Consider the following 10,339-nt stretch of genomic DNA (forward strand, 5'->3'; position numbering starts at 1 on the left):
GGTCAACCCTTTCTCAGCTTCACATGTTGAGAAGCTGTGTTCAAAACAGTACATTTTCAGCAATCAGAAAGCTGCTTCCTTGGTTTTAGGCATAAAATACATTTTACGAATAAAGAATGTTTCTTTTTAATAAAGGTTCCTGCTAATAATTGCCCCCCGTAATTCAAACAATGGCAATCCCTTTTTATGTAAATGTCTCTGGGGTCTGCATCTTAATCACTTCACTTGCATTTCAGAACCAGACCATGGAAGGCAACAAGAAACATTTAATTAGAGTGAATAACTTTTACATTTTATTCTGAAATGCATGAATGAATACATACATGAATGCAATTTTACCTTCACAAATATACTTTGCGATCTTCCTAATGAAGTGGGATTTTAACAGTTATCACCTTTTGAATGATTTGAGGATTAACAGTACTGCAAACTTTCATTTTCAACCAGTTTAAGGACTTCTAAGAGGGCATTGGAATGCAAAATCAATGTACAAAAATAAAAAAACGAATGCAGGACTGGAAGGTTGGTAGATTTAGAGCAGTGGTGTCAAACTCATTCAATGGAGGGCCTAGTGCAGAGTTTTCCAAACTCAGTCCCTGGGATCCCAAGGGGGGAACGTTTAGGTTTTTGCCCTAGCACTACACAGCTGATTCAAATAATCACCAAGTTTAGATCATTTGAATGAGCTGAGGACAGAGTTTGGGAAACGCTGTCTGCAGGTTTTTGCTTACAATTAAGATCTAGACAACCAGGTGAGGGGAGCTATTTAATAATTTGTGATCTTAATTCATGAATTAAGTACAAGGGAGGAGTGAAAACATGCAGACACTCGGCTCTAGGTGCAATGAGTTTGACACATGATTTAGAGGGGGTGGATCAGGTTCAAAACATGCCCATGTTGCTAATGTCTCCATCTCCTTTGGCTTTCTTGTCCTGGGACTCAGACCAGGCCTTGTTGATGGTGCGCTTCATCTCATCGTCCCCATCAGAGTACATCTTTTTCAGCATGCTCATTAGTCCATCGCTAGGATCAGCATTCTCATCTGGGTTTACACTGGGCTTACTGTGCAAAAGCGACAATGTTATTTGTATTTCTCTAAAAAGGTTTGGCAGTAAACATCTTGAAGTGTCAAAGTTACAGCTCAATATCCATTACAAGTCTAATCAATTAAGAGTGATTTAATCTTGAACCATTCAATTATTTGGCTTAGCACACTAAATTGTGTTTGACTTACTCTTTTTCTTTGGTCTGTTTCTGCACCTGTGTTAAGCATTCCCACTTCTTGGTAGTCTTCTTCTTACACATTACCAGGACCATATCCGTTTTAATCTATAACAAATAAGGATACGACAAGGGATGTGTCATTTACACTTTGCCAAGATAAAGTATTGCAGTTTACAATGTTGATGTAAATCCAAAATAATCAAACACCTTTTTAGAGCTGCCCTGAATATCAACAGGATTAAGAAGATTGTTGATCGTCATTTGATGGTTCTTCCCATCCAAATCGTTCACAAGTAGAACGAAAGACCTGTATGAGGGAAACAATATCAGTTTAAATAAAATAAAAACAGGAAAATGTGTTGACTAAGAGAGAGCAAAAAAGGGATTGAAGCATTTATCAATGTGACATGACTAATGCATAGCCTACCTCTCTGTGAAAGTGACCTTCACATTTTCTGGTGCAATCTTGTGTACGCCATTGAGGGTGATGTAGATTTTGACAAAATTTTCTGATTGGTCCCACCCTGCGTCAAAGAACATGCATTCATTGTAAAAGCAGCAGTTGCTGTTGCCTACATTTTTTACATTAGTGTTTGCTAGCTGAGCTGCTAGGAAAGCAATTAATACTTTTGGATATTACAAATGTAGTACCATAGTTGTTTATTTTGACTGTGTATGCTTTTGAGGCAGAGGTTGGATCTGCCTCCCTTTTTGCCTGCTGCTCTTTCTGATGTCGCTTCACTGAAATCTCCTTCTCAATCTTCTTCTGTTCCAATTTGAGGACATCCTGAACACGTGTTCTCTCAGACTTCTCCAGAAGACTGGCGATCTCCTGTAGGTCTGTCTCCAACTGGTTGATCTAAGTATATAAAAAACCATCGAGAATAAAGTTAACGTTAGTTAGCAAACATTGATTTGCAACAGCTAGCTAGTAAGCAACTCACTCGTTAGCTAGCTAACAAGTAAATTAGCTGCCACACCAAAACGCCAACATTAAGCTAACACACATAGCTAACTAAAGTTAACTAGCTACTTGACATGCCACGGTTGACTTAATATTTTGTTAACGTTACTGGCCCGTACAAACTGTGTACAATTTAGATAATATTAAAATGACTAGAATTAAGTATTCTAGCTCATTTCCAATTCTATGGCGCAACATCAGCTAACGTTAGCTAGCTTGCTAACGTTAACGTCCCAGATAAGCATTGGTAGCAAACTGGCAAGTAACCAAGCTGAGAAGAATTTGACCGGGCTATTTTCATGCAATCCTCAGCAGTCCCATAACAAGATGGCTAATTACCTGTTCGCTGAGGTCCATTTCGTCGTTTATTCTGTAAGGTTTGTATGGGTGTGTTTTGGATAGATGAACAGCGAAGTTTCCAGTGCTCCTTTGTAACAATGAAAATGCTCCGTCTAGAGCGATTGGTGTTTCACTTGAGTTCCGTCAATATTTTCACCTTTCGCTATCGGTCAAAATGTGCACTGTACAATGTCCACGGATACCTGAAAATCAATTTGCCTATTAATCTTTTTTTTCACTTTTCTTTCACATTACCAGAGTTGACGGAAACAAGTACAACTACTATTTGGCTCAGAATAGAAATCGTCAGTGTATTTAGACGAAAGCACTATATTTGCTCTGAGACGCAGTAGTAGTACGTTTTATTGGTTTCTCGCAGTCACACTGAATTGTACACATTTACAATCATAACATCAATCATATATAATTATCGAATAGTAAAATCCTAAACTAGCAAAACACTTGTGCAATATGCCGAAATCGCTCTGCCATTTCCTGGTTGATAAAATTCTAATATATCGCCTAATTTCATTAGTGTTGAGAATCAACGTACAGTCTAAACCGCTGTGAAATATAATGTCAATAACCAAAAACATTGTATTTTCAGCTGGTTGAAGCTGGTGTACAAAACTGAAAGTAAAGACACAAAAACTAAACTTAAGAACAGAAAGCATACAAATAGTGCACATAGAACTGATCTACCGCTTCTTATATACTGACAAAAAATATAAAGGCAACATGCAACAATTTCAACGATTTGAATGAGTTATAGTTTATATAAGGAAATCAGTCAAATAAAATAAATTAATCAGGCCCTAATCTATGGATTTCACATGACTGGGCAGGGGCGCAGCTATGGGTGGGCCTGAGAGGGCATAGACCCACCGACTTGGCAGCCAGGCCTACCCACATGTCACTGAGGAGCCCAGCCAATCAGAATTAGTTTTTCCACACAAAGGGGCTTTATTAAAGCAGTCCTGGGCTGGTGTGGTTACACGTGGTCTGCGGTTGTGAGGCCAGTTGGACTTAATACCAAGTTCTCTAAAACGATGTTGCTTATGGCAGAAAAATTAACATTAAATTATCTGGCAACAGCTCTGGTGGACATTCCTGCAGCCAGCATGCCAAAATCTGTGGCAAGGTGTTGTGTGACAAAACTGCACATTTTAGAGTGGCCTTTTATTGTCCCCAGCACGATCATGTAATTGTGTAAAGATCATACTGTTTAATCAGCATCTTGATATGCCACACCTGTCATGTGGATGGATTATCTTGGCAAAGGAGAAATGCTCACTAACAGGGATGTAAACAAACTTGTGCACAAAATGAGAGAAATAAGCTTTCTGTGCATATGGAAAAATTCTGGGATCTTTTATTTCAGGGAAAACAGAAAGGAAAATGCCACACACTGCTGCTCATGCTCCCAGGTGATATTTATTTATAACAACATTTCGACCCTTAGGTCTTCATCATGCATCCATATCCCAGGTGGGGGTGGAAGGTCTTATATATAGGGGCAGTACTCAGTGACATCACTTCCTGAAACAGGAAGTAAAAAATGTATAACACAATATTAACATTCAATGTATCAAAATATATGATCATACACAAGGAATGTGAATGTGATCAATATTTACAGTAATATACATACACATACAATATATTTTATTTCAGCTCATGAAAACATGGGACCAACACAAATCAAATTGTATTTGTCACATGCACATGCTCTTACAAGCCCTTAACCAACAATGCAGTTCAAGAAATAGAGTTACGAAAATATTAACAAAATAAACTAAAGTGAAGAAAATATATCTCAATCAAAAAAGTAACACAAGAAAATTACATAACAATAACGAAGCTAGATACACGGGGTACGGGTACCGAGTCAATGTGCGGGGTTACAGGTTAGTCAAGGTCATTTGTAAAGTGACTATGCGTAGATAATAAACAGCGAGTAGCAGCAGTGTAAAAACAAAGGGGGGGGGGGTCAATGGAAATAGTCCAGGTGGCCATTTGATTCATTGTTGAGCAGTCTTATGGCTTGGGGGTAGAAGCTGATAAGGAGCCTTTTGGTCCTAGACTTGGCGCTCTGGTACTGCTTGCCGTGCGGTAGCAGAGAGAACAGTCTATGACTTGGGTGACTGGAGTCTTTGACCATTTTTTGGGCCTTCCTCTGACACGCCTAGTATATAGGTCCTGGATGTCAGGAAGCTTGGCCCCAGTGATGTACTGGGCCATACGCACTACCCTCTGTAGCGCCTTACAGTCAGATGCCGAGCAGTTGCCATACCATGTGGTGATGCAACCAGTCAGGATGCTCTCGATGGTGCAGCTGTAGAACTTTTTGAGGATCTGGGGACCCATGCCAACTTGACATGTTGCATTAATATTTTTGTTCAGTACTTTCTTTCAATGAGAATGACAGATCTATAGCTCACATTTCTATGTGAATTTGGTCAGGTCGCCCAAAAAGTTACATATTGCAGCTTTAATATAATACATTTTTAAAATATGCCTTCCTAATATTGAGTTGCATCCCCTTTTGCCCTCAGGACAGCCTCAAATCATCGGGGCATGGACTACAAGGTGTCGAAAGCGTTCCACAGGGATGCTGGCCCATGTTGACTCCACAGTTGTGTCAAGTTGGCTGGATGTTGGGTGGTGGACCATTCTTGATACACAAGGGAAACGGTTAAGTGTGAAAAACCCAACAGCGTTGCAGTTCTTGAGACACTTAAATCAGTGCGCCTGGCACCTACTATCATAGGCTGTTCAAAGGCACTTAAATATTTTGTCTTGCCCATTCACCCTCAGAATGGCATGCATACACAAGCCATGTCTCAAGGCTTGAAAATCCTTATTCACCCTGTCTCTCCTCTTCATCTACACTGATTGAAGTGGATTTAAAATGTGACATCAATAAGGGTCAGCTTCACCTGGTCAGTCTGTCATGGAAAGAGATGTTCCTAATGTTTTGTACACTGTGTATACAAAACAACAATACTACGACAACAAGGTTAGGGGTGGCAGCTTTAGAAAATACATATTTAGAGTTCTTAGGAAGGCATTTTTAAGGCCCTGGGCTATTTGGTGTGTGCATTGATCTGTTTAGTGAAGTATGGAATGGGAGAGTTCTGATAACGGCCTGTGCGTGTCATGGGAGTGTTCAGTTTGGCTGTTTGCCCGTCCAGTAATTTGCTGTCTAGTTGGGGTGAGCCAGTCTGAAAACTGGGAGTTCTCCAGGGATTTAGCAAATAGGAGTCTACAGCATTTCTTGCAGTGAAAATATTCAACAAATGTTAATTTTGTCTCGGGAACAGGAGTGGAGAAATATTTATTTCAGCATCTCTTGAGATAATGCAAATGTGTGTAATGTGTTATCTTGCCACTGTTATGCAAGCAGTCAGTATTCCAACCACATAACACATGCACCCAAGACCAACTGAAGTCTTATTAAGTTATCAGCTTTTCATTTCCTTAAAACCGGTCAAACTGATGACATTTGGCTTTTTGCACAGGACCAATCTTTCCACTGTTTTGGAGTTATTGCGTTTTCTCCCCGGTCCTTAAATGAAACCGACTACTTTACCGGTGTGAAATAGATTACTAATGCATTCATTCAGTTGATGTAAGTCATTCTACTGAGCACTACTTTTAGTCTTCTGGGGCAACAACTTATAACAGAAGAGAAGCTGCATGTTCAAACTATAGCTGACAAACAAATGGCCTGCCAAATGTCAGAAATTATAAGTAGAAACATGTCTAAATTAGGGGTGAAAGTAGCCAGTAGGCAATTATTTATTGTAGCTAAATTATGGTGGATCAAACTGTGCAGGTAGCCTACTTTTTGAAGTGATTTGTTTGACAGTCAGATGAAAACATCACAACACCCATGATATGTGCAACTGAGCCTGCGCAGACCGCAAAAACAACAGTAAACAGGATGAGATGTTTACATGCCACAGTATCCCGTTTTAGATCAGCATATCCCAGGCATCTTATGCAGGTTTCTCATAACCGGGATACAAGCTTTTTCAGGTTATTGTAAACGGGATGATGTTTATGTGTCAACTCAAAACAGAATACTTGAGTATCCCGAATAATAACGGGACACTGGTGTGAATGTAAACGTAGTTAATGTCTCAGGGATAAATGTGAGCCACACTAGTTGTGAAAAAGATCTGTGAAAAGACCTGATGTCATTGTTCAAAAGACCAGTTCGTGAAAAACATTTTTGAACGAATTGGGCTCCCTGTGTAAACGCAGCCATTGAATAGTTACATTCAATAATGGAAAAGACACTTTGCTAGTGAAAGCACTTTGTCAGAATGATAACAAGTGAATGGACAACCTCATTTGAGCACTGTGAGCTCTCAGCAATACCAAATGGTTAATTGAACATAGAAAATTATAAGTTATCTCAGGAGCATCCTTGACATAAGGCTTTTTACTACACGAACAGCTAAGCACCGATTCTCATTAAAAGACAAATCAGGAGGGGATTCAAACATACATCCTTTTATTTGTTTTAATACAGTTGACACCTTTAAGCTGTCAGTTGCAACCTTCAATTAACATAATTCAAAGTGGTGTGGAAAAGAAAAATAGATTTCACAGCATAGTGTACTGTGTTGGTCCGGTCGTCCGACAATGAGTACCCTAATCACCAGTAGCGTAGTAGAGGATAAATGCATGTAAATGCTTTTATATTTTGCATGAGTGTTTACCCGTCTTTTGCAGGTTTTGGGAGCATTACTTTACTCACTGCAAACGATGACCACCTATTAGTTTTTTTTTACCACTACATCATTGAGATAAATAAAATCACCACATGGCCCGCTGTATTCCAGACATCTGGTTGTGGTCCGCCAGGTGACGGAAGACTATGCGACTGAGACGCCACCTGCGCTTGACGCCCCGCGGCCGTGAGGTCATCACACATCTATTCCGGATTCGTACTGGGCAGCTGTCACGTGGTAGCGCGGCGATTTCTTTATCAGCAACATCCTGCAAGGACAGTTATTTGTCATGTAAAATAGTGGAGGCTTAATATTTCATCAAACATAAGCTACTCAAAGAAGTTGTCGTTACCATTAATTAAATTATAATTGATGTTATCATAGGACATCCCACCCCAGTAGTTTCAAGTTTCGATGTCACGCACACAAGTACAGTGAAATGCCTTTCTTGCAAGCTCTAAACCCCACAACGTAGTAATCAATATCAATGTGGCACTAAATGCAACATAAGGGGGGGAAAAAGGAAGAACATGATCTGTGCGTTGGAGATGTTGACGTTGAGTATGAGGTGTCTTTTCTCATTAACGACAGCTCTGCTAACGTTAATGTCAAAATACATTCTTTACTCACCAAATATGGAGTTTTACTGGGCAATGATCTTCATTTACTCCCTTTACGGCCAGTATGTACTTCCGAAAATGTACAAGCACCTGGAAAAAAATGCCTCTTTGGCACCTCCAATGTACGGAGCTATTGTAGACTTACAACCTGTGCGTGGCAGTAATGAGTGATTGGAGGTGCCGAATAGGATTTTTTTCAGTTGCTTGTAATTAAAAAAATAATTTTTGTTGCCGTCTAATGGGAGCTGAATTGAAACTTCCTAGGCGTTAGAGAAGACACGTCATACTCATCGTCGGCATCTCTAATGCACAGATACTGGGGCAAGGACATCCCAACAAACTATTCAACAAAACACTGAACATTACAACCACAGAAAAGATAGTTGAAGCACAATATGCATAATTGTGGGCTACCTGAAGCTCCTTTGGGAGAACAGTGTTCTTCCTTAGTGCATTGATCCGTAGTCTTTCATCTGCATAGTCAAAGGCCATCTGCCTTCTCTTCACGTCGCGTAGCATTCTCCAGTCAACATAGTACCCTCTGACCTGCTCCACCACACTCCAGCAGCTTCTCAGAGTCTGGAACACAGAATAAGTTGAGAAACCATACACAGATAATAGCATACAGGAGATCTACCTCTGGTCCACGTTCATGCGTAGGATGCGCATACAGCTCGTAGTGTTGATCCAACGCATGCACGTGTATCAGAAGCCAGTCTGGTGGGACACAAAGTGCTGCTCAAACGTTTTCCTTCGTAGTTAGAAGACTTAGCCAAAAGGCCGGCAGATGGCAATAGTCATTTCATCTTACCATACAAAGGAAACGCCTTTGCAGCCTGAATAGAGAATGTACGAACCGGTACACAGTTGATACGAGTGTATAACCGGCTGCATGCAGTCTCTTTGGACGGTAAGCTGAAATGGCTCAATATCGCCATCTGCCGGCCTTTGGGCAACAGAAGAATGACCGCACATGCAGAGAAAAGCTATCCAGCACTCTAGCAACATCTTTACTTTGGTAAGTTACGAAAATAGATTGAAGCCAGTAGTCACTTAACAAAGTTAGGGAAACAAACATTTTCTATGAAAGGATAAATGGAAAGCATCAGAGCATAGAGGCCATAGTGATCCTGTTAAATTACTAGAGGGGAAATGTCCTAAACACTCAAAGTTCCAAAATGGGGTGAATATGGCAGCCATATTGGTCAGGGAGAAATCCAAACCAGTCTAATTGGAATTAATGGCAGTAGAGGGTTGACCCTGATTTTACTTGTGCAGGAAAATAAAATGTGATATTAGAAATTGTGTAATAGAATTAGCCAACCTAAAACATTGTCAAAAAATGATCAATAGTTTATACAGGTTTTATACACATTTTCTGTATAAATAGCCTCATATGTAAACAAACCATAAATGTCACCAATTTTGTTTTTTGGAAAGCTGTGAGTACTGATATGATACAATATCAGTTCCTGTATCAACTTGTCTTAAGTCCTTTCATCAACTGACTTCAGCCAGTGTATGGCTGTGGATTGACTGCAGGGTCAATGTAATATTGGCAAAATGTATGGAATCACTCCTCAAACTGCCTTGCTAGCCTAATGCAGATAAATTCATTATTTTACATTATCTTATCACAGCACTGGCAAACCATGGTTGACCAACTCCCTGACCTTTATCCCATCATAAGAAGGCTCATGTCCATTCTAGTATTCTAATTATTTTATGGTAAAGGTAAATAATTAGTTGTCGCGCGATGGACCAGAGCTAGCCTTTCGTTAGCATACTAGCTAGCAACTCCCGTCTTCTGCTCCTCTTTCAGGCTATGAAGTCCACAACTGAAATGTACCCTTGATGAAATATGTAACAATAATTCAAACGACGTCATACCTGTTTAGGTGTACAAAAGGAGGAGTGAAAAACATTTAACCCCGCAAATGCAGTCCTACAGGCCGCCGCCATCTTGACAATTACGTCTTCTTCTGTAATGCTCGAAATGTTGATTTGCACAATACTACCACCTTGCGACAAGGCGGGAGTTGGCCTGCATGTAGTTTTCACTGGGTTGTCACTATTACAGCCACGAAGTAAAATTGTCAATATCTCAACAATTCATGAAAACAAAAAAATGTTGGTCTTAATTTAAGGCTAGGGTTAGGCATCAGGTTAGCAGTGTGGTTCAGGTCAGAGTTAAGGTTAGTGTTAGATTTAAAATCAGGTTTTGAGAGAAATTGTAGGAATAGGCAGGGTTTAGCCATAATTATGATATTGTAACTAGTGATGACCATTTACACTGTGTGAACTCATTTAGGTCAGGTGCAATGCAAATGCAATAAACACAAAATATCTTGAATAACAATAATAAATACAATTAAATTAGGCTTTAATGACTAGATCGAGAAGGGAAAAAGAGAGAGATTCCCTGCAGAACCCCATTTTCACCTAAGGA

The 10,339-nt window shown here is 39.9% G+C and overlaps 2 protein-coding genes across 2 annotated transcripts; both read right to left on the bottom strand.

Moving 5' to 3' along the window:
• Nucleotides 1–270: 270 nt before the first annotated feature.
• Nucleotides 271–2,679, bottom strand: cacybp (calcyclin binding protein). The gene is made up of 6 exons (XM_029725698.1): nucleotides 2,529–2,679; nucleotides 1,877–2,084; nucleotides 1,653–1,749; nucleotides 1,433–1,532; nucleotides 1,236–1,330; nucleotides 271–1,063 (listed from the first exon to the last, which is right to left on the bottom strand). The coding sequence occupies exons 1-6, from the start codon at nucleotides 2,544–2,546 to the stop codon at nucleotides 883–885; spliced, it is 699 nt and encodes a 232-aa protein (XP_029581558.1). The 5' UTR covers nucleotides 2,547–2,679; the 3' UTR covers nucleotides 271–882.
• Nucleotides 2,680–7,031: 4,352 nt separating this feature from the next.
• On the bottom strand, nucleotides 7,032–9,890 carry mrps14 (mitochondrial ribosomal protein S14). Its single transcript, XM_029725699.1, has 3 exons — nucleotides 9,781–9,890; nucleotides 8,305–8,469; nucleotides 7,032–7,538 (listed from the first exon to the last, which is right to left on the bottom strand). The coding sequence occupies exons 1-3, from the start codon at nucleotides 9,850–9,852 to the stop codon at nucleotides 7,356–7,358; spliced, it is 420 nt and encodes a 139-aa protein (XP_029581559.1). The 5' UTR covers nucleotides 9,853–9,890; the 3' UTR covers nucleotides 7,032–7,355.
• Between the last annotated feature and the right edge of the window lie 449 nt (nucleotides 9,891–10,339).

This window comes from Salmo trutta, chromosome 31 (assembly GCF_901001165.1).
Source record: "Salmo trutta chromosome 31, fSalTru1.1, whole genome shotgun sequence".
NCBI lineage: Eukaryota > Metazoa > Chordata > Actinopteri > Salmoniformes > Salmonidae > Salmo > Salmo trutta.

What these genes read in the sequence shown, in the direction of transcription:
- cacybp (XM_029725698.1), bottom strand. An exon ending in AGTCAAAATAAACAACTATG is followed by an intron (nt 1,750 to 1,876) that starts GTACTACATTTG and finishes TCTTTGACGCAG; the next exon opens with GGTGGGACCAATCAGAAAAT. An exon ending in AAACAGACCAAAGAAAAAGA is followed by an intron (nt 1,064 to 1,235) that starts GTAAGTCAAACA and finishes GCTTTTGCACAG; the next exon opens with TAAGCCCAGTGTAAACCCAG.
- mrps14 (XM_029725699.1), bottom strand. Translation starts at nt 9,852, where the DNA reads ATGGCGGCGGCCTGTAGGACTGCATTTGCGGGGTTAAATGTTTTTCAC. An exon ending in CCTTTTGTACACCTAAACAG is followed by an intron (nt 8,470 to 9,780) that starts GTATGACGTCGT and finishes TCTGTGTTCCAG; the next exon opens with ACTCTGAGAAGCTGCTGGAG. An exon ending in TTCTCCCAAAGGAGCTTCAG is followed by an intron (nt 7,539 to 8,304) that starts GTAGCCCACAAT and finishes CTGTCCTTGCAG; the next exon opens with GATGTTGCTGATAAAGAAAT.